This window comes from Cryptotermes secundus, unplaced genomic scaffold (genome assembly GCF_002891405.2).
Source record: "Cryptotermes secundus unplaced genomic scaffold, Csec_1.0 scaffold131, whole genome shotgun sequence".
NCBI classification, from domain to species: domain Eukaryota; kingdom Metazoa; phylum Arthropoda; class Insecta; order Blattodea; family Kalotermitidae; genus Cryptotermes; species Cryptotermes secundus.
Window position 1 is genome coordinate 1,465,358 of NW_019742552.1, and position 19,134 is coordinate 1,484,491.

Below are 19,134 nucleotides of genomic sequence, written 5' to 3' on the forward strand. Positions count from 1 at the left end.
TTAAGATTTCAACATAATACTGCTCTTTACCCTCTACCTCGTTTAATTTCTTGTGACTGAACCTCTGTGCATTGTTTCTTTACTCACTATCACACCAAATATTATTAAAAATGTAGATAGGAACTATAGAAATAGAAACACCTATATTCTATCAGACAGTCAAGCTACAATTAAAGCACTTGGCTAATACCAGATCACTTAAAAATTGGTATGGGACTGACATCAGTCCCTCATACAACTGGCCAAACATAACAAGAGTTCAACTGATATGGGTGCCATGTCATGAGGGTATTGTTGGTAATGAAATGGCAAATCAGCTGGCAAGAACGGGATCTGAACCTGACTGCTGCACCTCAATTTGAGTTGCCAAGAACGGGTCAAGGACTGGAAGAAAGGAAATCATAAAAAAAAAATACTGGGAATCCGTAACTGGACTCAAACAAGCAAAGGGGTGTATACTAGGCCCCTCTGCCAGAGGAGTAAACCATCTGTTAAAATTAAATGTAGACCAATTAAGATGGGTGGTAGGACTATTTACAGGACACCCACTCAAAAAGGACACTTTTTCAAGCTAGAATTGGCAGATGATTCTACTTGTGAAAGGTGCCTGAAGAAAAAATGAATCGGCCACATATATCCTCTGTGACTGTGAGGCCATAGCATATTTAAAATTTCATCACCTGGGCCAGTTTTTTGTAGAACCAAGTGACTACCATTATGCCCCCCCCCATAAACAAAGTCTTGCATTTCATTCGAAGTGTAGGGTTGATAAAGGGTTAATCAAAAGGGAAAACACAGTAGATCATTGAAGATAAGGGGCCATATTATTGTGGCCCACCCCTTATGTTATGCATTCATTCGTTCAAAAATTATTAGGAAGATAAACTCAGCTGGGATGAGGTAAGTGGGAAGTGCATTACACAGGAGAGAGGTAAGAAATGTATTTAAAATTTAGTTGGAAAAACTGAAGGGAAGAGATTATGAGAGAGCCGTAGGCAGTTAGAAAGTGGACTTCTTTCTTCTTACTTAAGACCAGATCTAGGGTTGGGATTTATCAAGTTGGAAATGAATGTTTTCAGTTTACAAAATGCGGAAAATTTCTTGATTACCTGAATGACAAATTCTCAAAGGCTCTCATTCATAGGACTTGTTTATGCTAAATATATAAGGTAAAATTTAACAAACAGAAAGAAAAGAATTGTGTGATTCTGGATGTTTGGTTGGTTCAGTACATTATAGAACACGATTGAATGAATATTGTGATTTTGTTTTGAACATTATTTCGTTAATTGCTCACAAGTCTGGTAAGGGAATAACATGTTTTGTTCGTATTTTATACTGAAGGTCGATGTTGGAAAAATTAGTAAAGCCGAAAATGATTCTTCCGACTTTCAAAAATCGCGCCAAGGAAACAAGATAACATCGTATAGTCATCTGTGTGTAGTAGATTGAAAGGAAGATGGTAGAATTTTTCGCAGTATGTTTGCGATCGCATTTTGCTATTCAGATATGCTATTTTACTATAGTGATCTAGGCAGAATTGTCGCCTAACTTATGTACGATCAGTTTATTTCTTGACAGAATGGCATGCGTTCTAAACAGTAATCATAATGCAGAAGAAGACGACAGCACTATTGACTGGCAATTACCAATCTCCTTCGTGAAGAAGCGTCATATAGAGAAAATTGAAGGTGCGAATGCCATAACACAGACATGGCGAATGAAAGAAAGGGTAAGGTTATTCAAATACCAAGATAACCAATGCATATCTAGTAAGTGACATTATTTGATGCATTGCTCTTATAATTTCTTGAATCCACTAACCTCACAATGTACGACAGGGTGAATGTATATTAATGCATGTGGGATAGATTATAACTTATGATGCTGTAACCTGTTATCAATGATAAGTCGGCTACTTTGTTGTTTGGCCTAGCAATCGAAATAAGCCCCCATAGGTAGTGGCAGTTCAGACTCCATAATTAGGTTAGAACATTTAAGTTGGTAAACTGTAAGTTAAAAGTAAAAAATTGTTGTAAGTGGTCACTGTATTGTGAAGTTTTGTCCCACAGCATTTTGTTTCTGGTAGACAAGGTGACATTTTCAACACTGCTTTTTCTTATACCTAGATGAAAACAGTGAGCGTGGCCCTTGTTTTATGTCTCAATGTTGGTGTCGATCCTCCTGACATCGTTAAGACACAGCCATGTGCTCGACTGGAATGTTGGATTGGTAATGTATATCATGTCAATTTAATGTGAAAAATGTAGTATCAAATATTTTTGCAAACATCAGATAAGAGCAAAATTTTTAGCCACCTCTTCTTTGTCATTGGTGTTTGAACGCTAGATAGATATTTAATTTTGTGTTGAAATAGTGAAATCTTGAAGAGTAAAATGTGGTTTGTTCAGTGTAAATGTTTATTAATTAACATAGACTACTGTTAGAAGTCTCTTCCCTAAATGTTGTGTTAAATTTAAGACTGTTTTTAATATGATGCATATTTCATTCAATTTATATATATATATTTCAATATCTTTACTAAGATTATTTTAGATTTTGACATGGTTGTAATAGTATGAATGAATGTATAAGGGGTGGGCCTTCTTGGCCCTTACACCACGACCACAGTGATCTGTTGTGCCTCCTCTTCTGATTATCCCCTCAACAATCCTGCGCTTTGAATGAAGCATAGGATTTTGTACGTGGGGACGTCAAAATAGTCACTTGGTTCCATAAAATATTGACCCAAGTGGTGCAATCTTAAATAAGCTAAAGCATCACCTTCGCACAGGATATGTGTTGCTGTTTCATTTTCTTCTTGACACCTCTCACAAGTTGGACTGTTACTTAGTCCCAATTTGAAGAAGTGTCCTTTGAGGTGACAGTGTCCTGTAAGAAGTCCTACCACCCATCGTAGCTGGTTCCTGTTTAACTTCAACAGTTCCTTCGCTCTTTCAGTAGAGGGTCCTTGTATGAGTCCCTTTGCTTGCCTGAGTCCAGTTAATAATCCCCAGTATTTCTCGTGATTCATATTTGTCTAGTCCCTGATTGCCTTTCTGGCAATGCCTATAGAGATGCCACAGGCTGATTCAGGTCCTGTGAATGGATGTTCAGCTCCAGTCTTGGCCAATTGGTCTGCTATTTCGTTTCTAGCAATACCCTCATTCCCCGGCACCCATATCAGTTGTACCCTGTTATGTTTGGCCAGTTCCATGAGAGTTTCGTGGCAATCGCAGACCAATTTTGAGTTGATCTGGTGTTTGTCAAGCATTTTAAGTGCAGCTTGGCTGTCAGATAGGATGTAGATGTTCCAGTTTCTGTAGTTCCTATCTAGATTTTCCATAATACATGCCTTAATGGCATATGCTTCTGCCTGGAATACTGTCGCGTACTTCCCAAGGCCGAAACTAAGTTTCCACCTCATGCCATAGCAGAACACACCAGCTCCAGTGTCCTTATTTATCTTGGAACCATCTGTATACCAGATCAGTCCCCCTTTTCTGTCAGGCTGAAACCCGTCTTCCCATTCACTCCTGTCAGGAAATGTGACTGTGAATGGTTTTTCATATACATGTCTCAGTATCATTTTGTCAGACCCCATTTGTAATATGGGTTCTTTTTTCATGTCCTGAGTTATGTGTGCATGTCCGAAACTAATCGGATTTAGGTTTCCATTGATCACTGCGCTGGAGACGGTAGATTCCTACCCTGGCTTCTGCCTCCAACTGTATATGCAGTGGGGGGAGTCCAAGGAGTGTCTCCAGTGCAGCTGAAAGAGTTGTAATAGTAAGGTGAAGTATTGTTTAGGTGTAGGAACTGCTGAATGGCATAATCAGTTGAATGTTGCCACCAGTCTTTTTCTCATATAGATGCTGCCATCCCTGCCACACCTCTCTGTCTCAGTATCTGATGTATGGGATACTTAACAAGTTATGAATTATTTCTGTAGGGCACCGCTGCAAGTTACACTTACAGTATAAATGTGGTATACAGCATAGAAGCAGTTAGGGGAAACTGGTGAGACCAGTTTGCATGAGATTATGGGGTAAGATGTAAAGACACACCAACATACTTGCAGAATGAGGTTGAGTGAGTTAAATTCACTTGGCTGAGTCATTTATATTTGCGTTTTTTTAACTATACATCTACTGTAATAGTTCATTAATTTGTTACATAGGTTAAATTTCTCATTTTTAATTGTAATTATGTCAAATATTATTCACTTCTGAATAGTTCTATTTACCAGTCAAAATATGCTACTTTGACCACCTATATGTTCTTTCCTCATATTTGGATAATTTTGAAATTGGAGCGTGTGACAAGTACATCCCTCGAATTCAAAGGCTTAGAAGTTATTTCATCTTGGAGATGGCTTGTTTGTACATCATATATTAAAAATTTAAAATTTTATGTACCTTCCATTGCAGAATGATACATGCTAATTTGTATCTGATTGAAATAATTTACACATATCAACTATGACATAATTACCATAGCACAATTCTCATTCACCAGATAAAATTATAAAACTGTGCAGACAACAAATCCATAATTATGTAATTAATAAGTCATTAACCATGGGTCTATATCCAGAAAGATTAAAATATGCAATTATTAAGCCAGTATACAAAAAAGGAGGAAAGGCTGTTATAAGTAACTACAGGCCAATGTCTATAGTAACTGGGTTTGCAAAAGTTTTTGAAACAGCAATTTTTAGAAGACTCAATGATCATATTGTAAAACATAAAATATTACTTTGCGAGCAGTGTGGATTCCAAAAGGGATTATCAACTGAAGATGCAATGTTTAAATTAACCAGTGTAATACTTAAGCCTGGAATAGAAAAGAGTATGTAACTGGTATATTTATTATTATTATTATTATTATTATTATTGGAGGGGGTGGGTTTCCCCATGCACTGCAACCAGTTTGATCTATTGTGCATCCCCCTATAATCTTCTACCAGTCTCTATACCCTACCGGTATTGGTGCTTACCATCAGTCCCTACTCAGCCAGCGAGGTCGGCCTCTACTGGCTCAGAGTTATCTCAATGCTTCCCCCATCTACCAGAGGCGTTACAGACTACTGTTGGGCGGGAAATGTCCTAAATTTAGCTCAGTGGCTTCCTTTGGAGACATTAGGTTCTTTTACGTGCCGTAAAGCTACGACACAGGACCCACGGCTTAAAGTCCCTCCCAGAGGACTTGTTCCCTGAATTTTCCCGCCCTTAAAAATTCCACGACCTCCGCCGGGTTTGAACCTGCGTACCTTGAGTCATGAGGTGGGAACGTTACCCCTAGACTACGGAGGCCGCTAACTGGTATATTTTGTGACATAGCCAAGATCTTTGACTGCGTTACATGATCTTCTATTAATGCAACTGCAGTACTAAGGAGTGCAGTGTGTATTATTGCAATGGTTTAAATCTTACCTCCAATATAGCAGGCAAAGAGTGGAATTAAATTATATAAATAACAAAAATATTATTCTAACTGGGAAATTGTTGGATGTGGTGTGTCTCATGGATTGGTGTTGGGACCCTTACTCTTTAATATATACATAAACGATTTCCCCCTTGAAATTAGTAAAATTTTGGAAGTTATTGTGTTTGCAGATGACACAAGTATTCTTTGCACGGCTAAAGACTACTGTAATTTAAAAACAAAATTGGATGTTGTTTTCAATCATATGTTTTCGTTGTTTCAGAATAATCAATTAGTGTTAAATCTGGATAAAACAAAAATGATAAAATTCACCCCAACAGCAGCTACAAGCTACCGTCTATGTACATTCTTTTTTAACAAAAATCTGAAAGAAGTAGAAATGATCAAATTTCTCTGTTTGCAGCTGGATAATCGTCTAACTTGTAAAGGACATATCGGTTTTTTGCCTCACAAGTTGAGCACAGTTGGTTTTCTAATGCGTAAATTATCCCATATATTAAATATAAATAGTCTTCAAGCTGTATATTATGCATATTATAATTCATTGGTGAAATAAGGAATAATATATTGGGGAAATACATCAGACAGTCATAAGGTCTTTGTTATACAAAAGAAAATAATAAGAAAAATGATGGGAGTGGGCCCAACTCATACAGTAGAGATTTATTTAAAAAGCTTGACATACTACCAATCTCATGTGTATATTTGCTCTCATTGATGATGTTTGTTGTTAATAATTTGGATAAGTTTCAAACCAATAACTCTGTATATGTCATTGGTACCAGAAGGAATGACCACCACCTTCATATACTTTGAACACATTTATCATCCTATCAGAGAGGGATGTATTATTCAGGCATCAAGCTATTTAATACTCTGCCATCAAATATCACAGTTTTAAAAAATGATAAAAAGCCATTTAGGTTTGTTCTACAAAATTATTTGGAAAGTAATACATTTTACTCAATTGTTGACTTTGTCGAGCATGTAAGTGGCTCAGAAATTAAAAGTTAATAAATGGTCTGTGTGCATGAATTATACATTGTTGAGACTTGCTTGTTGTAAGTGTAGTAGTATGTATGATGTCTGTTTCTGTTATGAATTTTAATATTTTATAATGTAACTTTTTGGATGATACGGCTTGCCAGCGTGTGTGGAATGGCAGGGTGTGAACTTGATTGTGGTTTCTCCATGACCTATGTGTGTTGTCCTGACAACTTGAGCTATTCTGTCTCAGGCTTGATTTTATATTTTATTTGACCAAGGATGAATGATGTGTAGTCGTCATGAATTTGTAATATGTGACATGTTTTACATCAAGCCCTACGGGGAGATGATTGGATCCATGAAATGATAAATGAATGTAAATGTAAACCCTTTCATCTGCCAGATAGCACCTGAAAGTCATTAACTCTGGCAGGCTTGTTGGCTTTTCTCAGATCCTGGGCAAACCAATGACTGGCCATCAGTGTTAGTACTCCAGACTTCTAGGCTCTACAAGAAATCCTGAAAATTTCTCAGAACCGTTGTAGTACAGTATGAGACAATGGAATATGTGTTGTAATATTCACATTCAAGCTTGATAAACATTGTAATATAATGGCCATATATCTAAATTGTAATAAATAAATAAAATAGATTCTTGATAAGCTAATGAAATCAGTTGAGGACATCTGTATATATATGTGGCAGTGTTTACTCAAGATCATTGCATTTTCTATCATTATATATTGTGACATGTTGCGCAACGAAGGACCCCTACCTCCCCAGCGGCATGAGGCGGTAACATAGCGCTCGTGTAATAGGCGAGTCATCACCCCGCCACTCTCCCCGCGGTGACGTCACGAGCGGAGCCAAAGTGAGCCAAGCGGAACCAAGTTAGCCGAGCCCCACAACCTGGTAGCTATGCAACGCGAGTCAACAGCGGTGACGTAACAGGATGACGTGGCACTCATTACGCAACAGGCAAGCACTGCGGCTATATAAGTGAGCTGCACAGCGGCTGCGAGTTAGTTGTAACGTAGCAGTCGGCCAGTTGAGTTGTAACGTAACAGTCGCCGAGTTGAGTTGTACTGTGGCCATCACCCAGCTCAGTTCCGAGCTAGTTCGAGCAAGCCTATGAGCGAGTGTGTTATCAACAGTTCTCCAGTCAGCCGACTACAGTTGGAGTATAGCAGCCGTCGCGGAAAGAAGAACCGGACGTGTGTGTGATTGTGTAATTGGGAGTGTGTGATACNTACATAGCTCCCCTACTGTAAACGTGTAGACTACTGAAGACAGAGTGAACTGATTTGCGCATAGGGTTATAAATCGTGAAACCCCGCAACATTGTTAACAGATTATGCGATAAGGGTTATAAAGTGTGAAACCCCACAACTGTGTGATAAGTAATTGTAGCCGTTACTTGTAGATTGTTAAATAAACCAATTAACCATCTCTACGGCGTCTTCAATATGATAAATCCACATGGATGTAACATTTTTATGCCTTGCATGAGACGTAAGAATATATAAAGAACATGATTTTAGACCTTGCCTGTAGGTTGCGCAAGAGAGGTGAGGACAAGTATGGTAGGAGGTAAGGGGGACTTGGTTGCAGCTGCATTTTGGGAGGTAGATAGAATGATGCACTGTATATAAGGTCTTGCCATGGAATGTTGACTCACATTTGCCTTGTCATTTTTCTTCTTCACCACAGTGTGCAACCAGCACTACAATACAAGAATTGAAATCAATAAATTCTTGAGCTTTGAGCTATAAGTATCAAATATATGCAAAAGTACAGCATGGTATTATGCCTTGTCATTGTTTGTGCCCATGCCACTGTTCAGTGGAGCTATTCCACATGCTGAAGACAGACCACCACCATTCATTAATACGTGGCACAATCCAAAAGTTCCCGAAATTTGAATTTTGTGCGTGAATGGTTATGAGTGCATCAAAATACTGCTAGTTGTCTCCCCACACACCCTTCTTGAATCAGTGTGGCAAGCGGCGTCGAGTTGAGTGTTTGGGTTTATTGTTGGTGAATGTGTTTTCATTGTTGTGTTTCTATGAGTTTGCGGTTTTGTGATGGCTGACCTGAGAGAGCAGCATGTCTGTATAAAGTTTTGTTTTAAACTTGGGAAAACCGCTGCAGAAATGTACCAAATGTTGAAGCAAACTTTTGGTGACAACAGTTTAGGCCAGAAACAAATTTACAACTGGTATAAGCGTTTCAAGAATGGCCGAACATTGACTGATGATGATAATTGTTCGGGACGGCCATCAACTGGCAACACACCAGAAAATGTTGCGAAAGTTAGGGATCTGATTCTGCAAGATCGTAGACTGGCCATCCAAGACCTCTGTAACACCTTGGGACTAAGTTATGGTACATGTCAACGAATTTTGTCAGAGGAACTAAACATGAGGGAGATTGCAGTGAAGTTTGTGTCATGACTGCTGCCAAATGAACAGAAGCAGCATCGCTTGGAAGTCTGCAGGGAACTTCAACAACAGCTTCAAGAGGATCGAAACTTTGTTTTTAAGGTTGTCACTGGTGACGAAAGTTGGGTTTATGGCTACAACCCTGAAAGTAAGCAGCAATCGTCACAGTGGAAGAGCCCTTCTTCTTCACCTCGGCCAAAAGAAGCTCAACAAGTCAAGAGCAACATTAAGTCCATGTTGATCTTTTTTTTTTTTTTATATTGACGGGATTGTTCATAAGGAGTTCATCCCTCCTGGTCAGACAGTCAATAAAGAGTTCTATTGCGATGTTCTAAGGAGTTTGAGGGAGGACATGAGGAGAAAACATCCAGAGAATTGGTGCACGATCGACTGGGTACTCCACCATGAAAACGCACGACTGCATATGGTTTACATTATGCAATTTTTGGCTAAAAACAAGATGGCAGTTGTTCTCCATCCACCATACTTGCCAGACTTAGCTCCATGCATCATCTTTCTCTTCCCCAAGATGAAAATCAAGTTGAAGGGGCGAAGATTTGATATAGTTGAGGAAATTCAAGCAGAAACACAGACAGTACTAAACACCCTAATAAAGAAGACTTCCAGGATGCATTTGAAAAGTGGCAGAATCGCTGGGATCGGTGTATGCTCTCCCAAGGGGACTACTTTGAAGGTGATGGCGCAGAATAAGGTCCAGGTAAGATGTAATAGGTTTTATTAATATATTTTGAGAACTTTTGGATTGCACCACGTATTTGTGGTGCACCACTAGAATTTGTGCTGTATCCACTGCCTCTACTACCACCACCTCCTAAGTAACAGTTTTCTGTCCTTCATCCAAAATACCTTGTTATCCATGTTCTGTTGTCAGTAGTTTGCACATGGCCATATCTCTTGTTTCCAGTCTTGTTTATAGATGGAACCACATTGTTTAATAGCAAGTTTAATGACATCCAACTTGAAGGTGACACTTCTTAACTGTTGCCCAAATAGCTCATAGGGGTTGAGTTCTGGAAGATGAGGCACTAGTTTCAAAATTATATGATAGTATTCTTCCAAAAGACTCAGTTTTCTGTGGCAGTGCATAGGTTTGTTAAATGTAATCAGTTTGTATAAATGCAATATGCACATTTCTTCTACATTTGGAATTCCCTTCTCATTTCATCATGATGCCCTTACACTTTACTGAAATTTGATGGAGGGGCTGAGGTTACATGTATGTCATGATAGGAAACATTATCTGTGATTACAGTACTGTGTGGAAGTAGATTAAGGATAAGTTCTTTCTGTCACTTCTCAGAATTCATGAAATTTATGTTGCTGCGATAATTGGCCATGCTGTGATAGAGCTTGAAACGAGTTTGAATCTGATATGAAGTCTTCCTTTCCACCAGCGTTTATGATAATTACTCTTTGCCCTCTCAATACAGGAGCAAGCAAACCACAAACTCTGTCATTACTTTGGTCAAATGATGTTGTATGTGATCCATGAATGTTTCATCTATATGAACTATGGGCAGCCTTTATTCCTGTATTTATAAGTAGTTCATAAGTAAGAGATTCTCTGTGCTCATATTGTTGTGATGCTTCCTCAGAATTGGTCAGTTGTTTTTAGTCCCCCATTGAAATCCCAAGGTATGAAGAATTTTTCTTAATGTTAAAATGTTTCCTTAGAAGTCTTTTGTCAACTTCATATGCATTTTCTTTAGCCACAGCCTTTGTCTGTCTGTCACATAAGCCCATTTACTGTACAGTGAACTGCTGCTTCATTGAAATTGTCCAGTATTGTCTTTGTCAATTTTTTTAGCACTTTATGGAGTGTTGCAAACATTGTTGAGGCACTGGATTCAGTCATGTCAGGATAATTTTTAATTTTCGTAATTTATCTGTCTGGTACACTGTTCACTTGACTGCTCCCCCTGATTATCACTCCACATTGTTGTGGAGAACTTTTCTCTCGACCATACTTTTAACAAGAGACATTGTGAAATAAACCAGTGTTTTATGAATGCCAGCATATGATGCACCAGGAAGAAAACTTGACAGAGTAACAGCTTTCCTTGCCTGATCAGTACACACCTTACAGTTCTTGTTGTAGTAGCTAATAGGCTCAACCAAATCCACTCTGTCTTTCACTGAGAATGGCCAGGTGTAAACCATGGACGTTATGTTTTTTCTATAGCATTTTGCCTGTGTTCTTGTTCTAAACCTTAATATGAGACTGGGACAAGGATTGTCATTGGCTCTTGATACTAGAGCAAAAAACTGCTTCAGATTGTTTCTTTTGTGTCAGTCAGTCATTCTTAACATGTAGCTACTATCAGTTACACTTTTTTTTCCCTTCAAAATTTTCTCCTTCCCATTTTACATTTGTCTATTTCAACAGTGTGCTGCTCTCATTATGTAGTGCCTCTGTGTATATACATCTTCTGTTATTAGGAGATCCTATTATCAGTGGTGAACCTTGTTTCCATACCAATTTAGTGGAGTGTATTTGTCTTGAATTACTTTTGTACTTTCTGTTCATTTAAGTGTCCCCATGTTGTTACGTTTTCTGTGCCATGGAGTTAGTGGTTGTGTAAGATGGTAAAAGTCTGTTACCTGTGATTCATAGTGCAGAGCAAGGATTTTTAATTTTTGACTATGCACACAGCTTTTCAAGAAGTCTATAGTTAGTGACCCACTGTAAAAAATTTGTTCATGCACATACTTGTATACTTTCTAAATAATGAGTGTATTAAAAAGTACTAATTACAGGATCTCTCATTTCCTTGCCTTTACATTTTAGTGAGTTTTGAGCTTTCTCTTTTTGTGTCATTAATATTCCAGTGAGGTGTGGTTGATGGAAGGCTAATTGTGAAGTCGTGTTCAATGTCCGTTCTTTTGTTTTTCTGCTGAATGGAAGTGAGTTTTCAGTCTAATAATTTTACAAATGCAGCACATTTTAATCATGTACTTTAAGTTTTCAATCTGCACAAGACATCCTTAGACCTCACAGTTCAAAGCCACTAGTACAGAGAAAATTTAGTAACCAAGGTGTGTTGTGGTTTAGGTAGTAAGAGGTACAAGGGTTGGACAGAATAATGGAAACACTACAGATACTGTATTAATGTTGTGTTGGACCACTTTCACCTACAATAAAGCCACGGTCCTTGGAATGGACTCATATAAGTTTTGAACAGCCTCTAGTGGAATGTTATACCATTCTTCTTGAAGATCATCTTCAAATTGCTTTAGAGATGTTGGTGGGAAACTGTTCCTCACTCTAGTCTCCAAAATTGATCAAAATGGTTCAGTGAAGTTAAAATCTGGCAATTGTGCTGGCCAGGGAAGAAGCTGAAGTTCACCTTCATGCTCTTCAAACCATGACTGAATAGTTCCAGCTATGTGAATGGGGGCATTATCGTCTTGGAACACTACATCATTGTTTGGAAATAACATCTGGATCATAAGAAGCACCTGATTACCAACCTTCCCATGTACTCCCTTACAGTAATTCGGCCATGAAGAGTAATAATGGGCCCAACAGGATGCTGTACCATGATATTGCTGCCCAAACGATCACAGAACCTCCCCCATGTTACACTGTTGGATTCGAATTGTAGGCTTCGTTGGGTGTTCTCCAAATGTAAACTCCCCCTGATGGATGTAGGGAACAGTGTGAAGGGCAACTCATCTGACCACATCACGCATGTATTTCCAGTTGTCTGATGTCAGGTTTTATGGTTGTGACACTATCATTTGTGCATCTGAGCATTACTTTCAGTAATCAGATGTTTAGCAGTTGCAGCCCTACCATGGATGTTATATTTGTGAAGCTCATGTCAGACAGTTTTTGTGGAAACATGGTATTCAAGATGAATATTCCGTTCTGCTGTCCTGTCACCTTTGCTGCAGTAGTTGTGTGACATTTAAAATCAGTTTTTCTCATTGTACAAAAGTTTGTTTCTCTCAGTGTTGATTTTCGCCCACTGTTCCTCTTCGCTGATGTTATCTTCTTGTGATTTGTGTATGCTAACATAACCTTAGAAACAGTTGCTCTCAATACACCTAATAATGTGGCAGTTCTTATCACAGATGCTTAGCTAAACATACACCAACAATCAATTCTCTTTCAAAATCTGATAAGTCTCATTTTTGGATCCTTTCACAAGGCACTGTAAGGGCACTATGGAGTGTAAACAAATGAAAAAAAAAAATCTTCACTGATGCTAGCTGAATTTTTTTCAGTGTAGCCAATATAAATTCTGTTTCTCATTTTCTTAGTGTTTTCATTATTTTGTCCACTCCCTCTAGTTTTCGAGCCAAAATTGGATTGCATGAAATATGCTGTACACTTCTCTCTTTTCCCTCTCCTTCTATTTGGTTGTTGAATGATGATTTTAATATACCCTTCTATAGTGTTATGGGCAGTACCCACTCAGCTACATCCCTTTCTTTCATTTTCCTTGCAGACCCAATATCAATGAGTCCTCAGAAAGCTTTAGAGACAATAGGTGCCAATCTACAGAAGCAGTATGAACGGTGGCAGCCACGAGCTAGGTATAAGCAGAGCCTTGATCCTACTGTTGAGGAAGTGAAGAAACTGTGCACATCTCTTAGACGCAATGCCAAAGAAGAACGAGTACTATTCCATTATAATGGCCATGGTGTTCCCAAGCCAACATCTAATGGAGAGGTTTGGGTGTTTAACAGGGTGAGTATATATATGACAGCTTCTGTGTGCAGTGTATCTTACAAAGACTTCACTTATTACAAATCCTTTTATCTGTAAATTTAATTTAGGAGTTGTAACCAGTCAAATACCATATGGTAGGAATTAATATCAAGTTTTCCATAAAAGCATGCGTTACCCTAATTAGGCACAGACTGGCACTGCATCTAAAAGTTACCAAATTTCTTCTGTAGAAGGAAAGGTGTATTGTTATTTCTGGTACATCACTACACGATCCGTGACAATTGTGCAGAGAGAGTATTGAGTGAAATTTGGACAGGATGCATTATCTGAGAACTTCATTAAGGAGCAGTACTGAAAGCTAACCATGGACATTTGCTAGTTAAAAAGGGGTGGGCCAAGAAGCATGACACAGATGTGGAATCAGTAAGGAGTTATCATGCTCAGTCCTTGGAAGCATGTTTACTGAGCTAATCAAGAGTTGCAGATGTCATCCAGAGCTGTATGGCAGCCTCTGAAGAGAAGTTTGTATGAAATCTACAGGCTTCAGTTCCTTCGAGCTGACATTGAGAAGTTTGTTTCACATTCTTTCTAGATTTTATAGGTATAATAGCAAGTGTCAAAACTCTCATGTGTAAATTTGTATCTGAACTGATGCATATTACAACCTGTATTTGGATGTAAATGTCAAGCATTGCTTTTTTGAGCATATAAAGCCATATTTCACAAATTATCAAAATGTTGGACATGTGTTCACCTTGCTTAGGAGCTTGTTCAGACTAGTCATTGCATTGTAGAAAAACTATAATCTGAAATTTAGTAAGAATATTTTTGCTGTGATGGAATGTGATAAAGGAACGCCCTTAAAATGGGAAGTACCCCCCTCAGTCTCCCACATCCCTCCTTCATCCCCCTTCCCTCTACTGCCAACTTCCTTGTCTCTCTCTTCCAGCTACCATATTACTCTTTTGTTCAAAAGTACTGAGTTTTTTCAGTCTCACATGATATAACCTGAAGATCACCATTTGAAGTGTAATAGACTGTGCATTGAATGAAAGTATAAGGAAGAGCAGGGTGGAGGGAAGTGGATGAGATGAAATAAGCTGCCCACAAAGCCCTATACTCATGTGTATGTTTTAATGACATTAACTGCAGTAACATGCTGTAGATAACATGTTTTACCATAACATAATATGAACTGAGAAAGTAGTCATGATTGCACAGTACATGAAACAGAACATTCTCTGACCCAACCTGACATAGGAGGAATGTGGAATGTAAACAGAGTGAAAACATTCATTACTCACATGTGATGATGCTTTTCTGTTTATGTGTCTGCAAAGAAATGTAGACTAAACATGTCCTGCATTTCACATCCTTACACTGATGGCCTTCTTGCTAACATTCTTTATGCTTGAAGTTATTGAACTTAGTTCAGCTATTTTAGTAATTAGGAGTTTATCTTATTTTATGAGTAAAAAAATTTTACGAATGGTGTATTTTTCTTATTTCCACTCTATTCTAAAGTATGGAATAATTTTTTGGGGCAACTCAACGAATAACATTAGAGTTTTTAAATTACAAAAAAAAGTAATAAGGATTATATCTGGAGTGGGACCTAGAGACTCTTGTAGGGATCTTTTTAAGAAATTGAATATACTGCCATTGTCATGTGAATACATTTTCTCATTGATGATGTTTGTGATTGATAATCAAACTAAATTTTGTTCAGGTTTAGATGTTCATTATTATATTTAAGCATCCTGTTGCACTCCATACGATAAATGATATAAACTCCGTCTCAAGTGCAAACAATATATTTTGTGTCTTTGATCTTGCTCCCTACACTACATGTTTCGGCCTCAGACGGCCATCATCAGTACACAGGGTAAGTACAAATAACAATATACACACATAAGAAAACACCACATACATAAGATAGTAATACAAATATATTTGTATATTACAGATAACACCTATACAGTGTGGAAACAAGAACTAGCCGCTGCAGCACTTCAAACACAGGGCGAATAACCCTAACAATTTTAAAATTTTAAAATTTGGACAAGAATTTAAAGGTTTAAAATTAGAACTAAAGATTTTATTATGGTGCTATTACAGTAAAGTCAAAATTAANTTTTCAGAAAGGTAGTATGTTTACTGCCATTAAAATATTCAACAGATTGCCCATAACCATTCAAAGCCTTAAAGAGGATAGAATTAGTTTTAAAAATAGGGTGTTTTTACATCTTATGAATAATTCCTTATACAGTTTCTGAATATGTGGAGCATAACATAAACAATTAGTTTTAATTATTTTGTTATCTGTGTGTTTGTTTAAATTTGTTTTTATATCTTATGAATNGTATGTTTACTGCCATTAAAATATTCAACAGATTGCCCATAACCATTCAAAGCCTTAAAGAGGATAGAATTAGTTTTAAAAATAGGCTGTTTTTATATCTTATGAATAATTCCTTTTATACAGTTTCTGAATATGTGGAGCATAACATAAACAATTAGTNNNNTTTTGTTATCTGTGTGTTTGTTTAAATTTGTTTTTATATCTTATGAATAATTCATTTTATACAGTTTCTGAACATGTGCAGCATAACATAAGCAGTTAGTTTTAATTATTTCGTTATCTGTGTGTTTGTTTAAATTTGTTTTTATATCTTATGAATAATTCATTTTATACAGTTTCTGAACATGTGCAGCATAACATAAGCAGTTAGTTTTAATTATTTCGTTATCTGTGTGTTTGTTTAAATTTTTGTATGACGACCTTCATGTCCATTTGTTTGGACTTGTGAAATGAAATGTATGTATGTATGTATTAACTGAAGTTTCAGTCATTTTTATTGTTTTATTAGGTTTATGGCCTTACTCTTAACAGTTTTCTGGAAACAACAGATGGTAACCCTGATGCCTGGTACCATCAATCATGTTATAAATTGCTGTAATGTTTCATATAACTATTGGGCTCTCAGAGTCAATTTAACTTCCAAATTCTATACCATTTTTAAGACTTTTATCTCTCTGACATTCTGAGTTTTTATTAGGTCGATTTTATGACCATTGTGTCAGGTCCATTGAGAGTCTGTCATTTTTTTTTTTTTTCAGTTTTAATATCTTATTACTGAGATTCTAATAGTCTTGACCCATGATTTTGTCATGTAACTATTTACAGACAGACATCACTTTTACTTTCCTCTCTTGGTGAGTTTTTAAATTTGGTTTTATGCAGTCAGAAATGTCCTTTTATGCCATCATTTCTGTAATTTTCCTGACGTGTTCCGCATGTGCAAACGTCCCTGCGCGTTCACACACACACTCTCTCTCTTTCACTTTCTCACACAGTCACACTCAGTTGTTTGGTTGCTTGCTCACTCATTCATTAACTTGTGAGTAGTTTGTAATGAAACTCTTGGCAGTGCAATACAAAACAGCTACTGCTCTTGAAGTCATCAAGAAATCTACCACTAAAGAAGCTCTGAATTAAATATGTTGATTCATTTTAACCAAAGGTATAGATATGCCAGTTATAAAACATAAACAGGCAAAATTGTTACATTGTAATAATGTTTTCATTTATTTTTCTTCATTTCAGACATACACCCAGTACATCCCACTTTCAGTCTATGACCTTCAGACTTGGATGGGAGCTCCATCTATCTATGTCTATGACTGCTCCAATGCTGGCATAATTGTGGATTCATTTAAACAGTTTGCTGATCAGCATGAAAAAGAATATGAGGTAGAAATTGAAAATCTTAAGTTTTTGTTTCTTTTTTTTTTTTAATTGGAAACTCAGTACTTTATTATGCACCCTGTATTTTTCCTGATAAAAGAGACTAATCATTATAGAGAGCTACAGTCACACCCTGCTTACTGTTGCTCTGTTCATTGTCATTTCACAATAACGCCATTAATCGTGTAAGCCAGAATAGCAGAGTGAGGAGAAGTGGTGATTGCTAGGCCAGGTAATGATATCTGTGACACAGTGTTTTCTATGTGGTCTGTGCCATTTTCTGTATAGTCTAAACCAAGGTTGTATAATAAGGACCAATGGGACAAACAAGGGAGTTGCAGTCATGATTTAGTGCTGAGACAGTAGCCCACCTGCAGTGGTGTGAGCACAAAAACAGAGGAATGTTTATGGTTAAGATCCATTACCAAAGATTAAGACTCAGCGTATGCTGTAGTGATTTGTAGAGCATGTATAGTAGGGAAGGCAATATAATGATTTGTAATTAGAAGTATAAGCATTCAGTAAATCCAATTATCAGTCCAAACCCTGTGTCTAGTCAATAACATGTACCAATACATTATAACCAAATTCTACCATAATGTTGTGAAACATCATTCAGCTGGTTACCTGCGATTCAAATCAGATGGTCAGTGATGATCGAGCCAGCAGTTTGTAAAGCATGCAAGTTGAATATTAGTTAACAAAAAATGTATTGAAGTCTCGATAAATAGTAGCTATAGAATCAATTTTACCATATGACAACCATAATTTTACTCTTTACTAGCATATAAAGGTTTTGATGAGCCAACTGCAGAATACCAACACTGAGAATCAGTCTGCTTACCTTGCTTCTGTGTGTTCATAACTATTGATGCTTTATTTTATTAATTTCTGGAATAAATTTACTCTGACCTCTAATATTTTGTTCTTTGTGTTTAGTATTTGTTACCATTATAGAGATTATAGTGTTGGTTGCCTGTAAACAGCTATCTTAAACTTCACAGTCAGAATTTTGGTTGCCCAGGAAAATATCTCCCATTTATAAGATCATTCCTTTGGAATCATCATTAAAAAAATACATGTGGATGCAGGTTCTGATAATATTTTTCATCCACAGTCATTAAAATTTCTGTATTTTGAACCATGAAACAGTGAACAAAAAATTGGCATATTTCTGAACTATGTTATATTTAAGCATCCTGTTGCACTCTACACTTCTGTATGTATAATATAAATACCGTCATAAATGCAACAGTTTATTGCAGTTCTTTGTCTTTCTTCTTTCACACTATATGTTTCGGCCGTAACTGGCCATCATCAGGTGTATTTCACTTTCATAGCTTTCACACTGCATGTAATTTAAAATTTAAAAACACCAGCTTTCTCAATTGTCATTGCTGCATTTAAAGATAAACAGCGGCATGCAGACAGGGAACTTGCTCAGAATAATACGTGAACGGTACTGAAAGCAAGAAATAGCCGCTGCAGCACATGTAGACAAAGAGCAGGTAACACTGCATTTTAAATTTAAAAGAAAAAATTTTAATTTTAAATTTAAATTGTAGATTTAAAAAAAAAATTCTAAATCAAATCAACGAGTGTATATTAACAGAGATTTGAAACATAACTGACAAAATCAGCAAGAGGATTCTGGTATATAGGGGCCGATTCAAACACAGCAATGACAATTGAGAAAGCTGGTGTTTTTAAATTTTAAATTACATGCAGTGTGACAGCTACGTAAGTGAAATACACCTGATGATGGCCAGTTATGGCTGAAACATGTAGTGTGAAAGAAGAAAGACAAACAA

The 19,134-nt window shown here is 37.1% G+C and overlaps 1 protein-coding gene across 8 annotated transcripts in view; it reads left to right on the plus strand.

Moving 5' to 3' along the window:
- The first annotated feature begins 1,438 nt into the window (after positions 1-1,438).
- The window catches only part of LOC111873291 (regulatory-associated protein of mTOR), a 121,620-nt gene continuing 103,924 nt past the window's right edge, over positions 1,439-19,134 (plus strand). For 7 of the 8 annotated variants that reach the window (XM_033755032.1, XM_023867880.2, XM_023867881.2 and 4 more), the window contains exons 1-4: positions 1,450-1,732; positions 2,130-2,232; positions 13,352-13,593; positions 17,183-17,329. In XM_033755032.1, coding sequence (XP_033610923.1) covers positions 1,583-1,732; positions 2,130-2,232; positions 13,352-13,593; positions 17,183-17,329 — 642 coding nt within the window. In that variant the 5' untranslated portion in view covers positions 1,450-1,582. Of the gene's footprint in view, positions 1,733-2,129; positions 2,233-13,351; positions 13,594-17,182; positions 17,330-19,134 lie in introns of all 8 variants that reach the window. The other variant, XM_023867886.2, reaches the window with a different exon arrangement.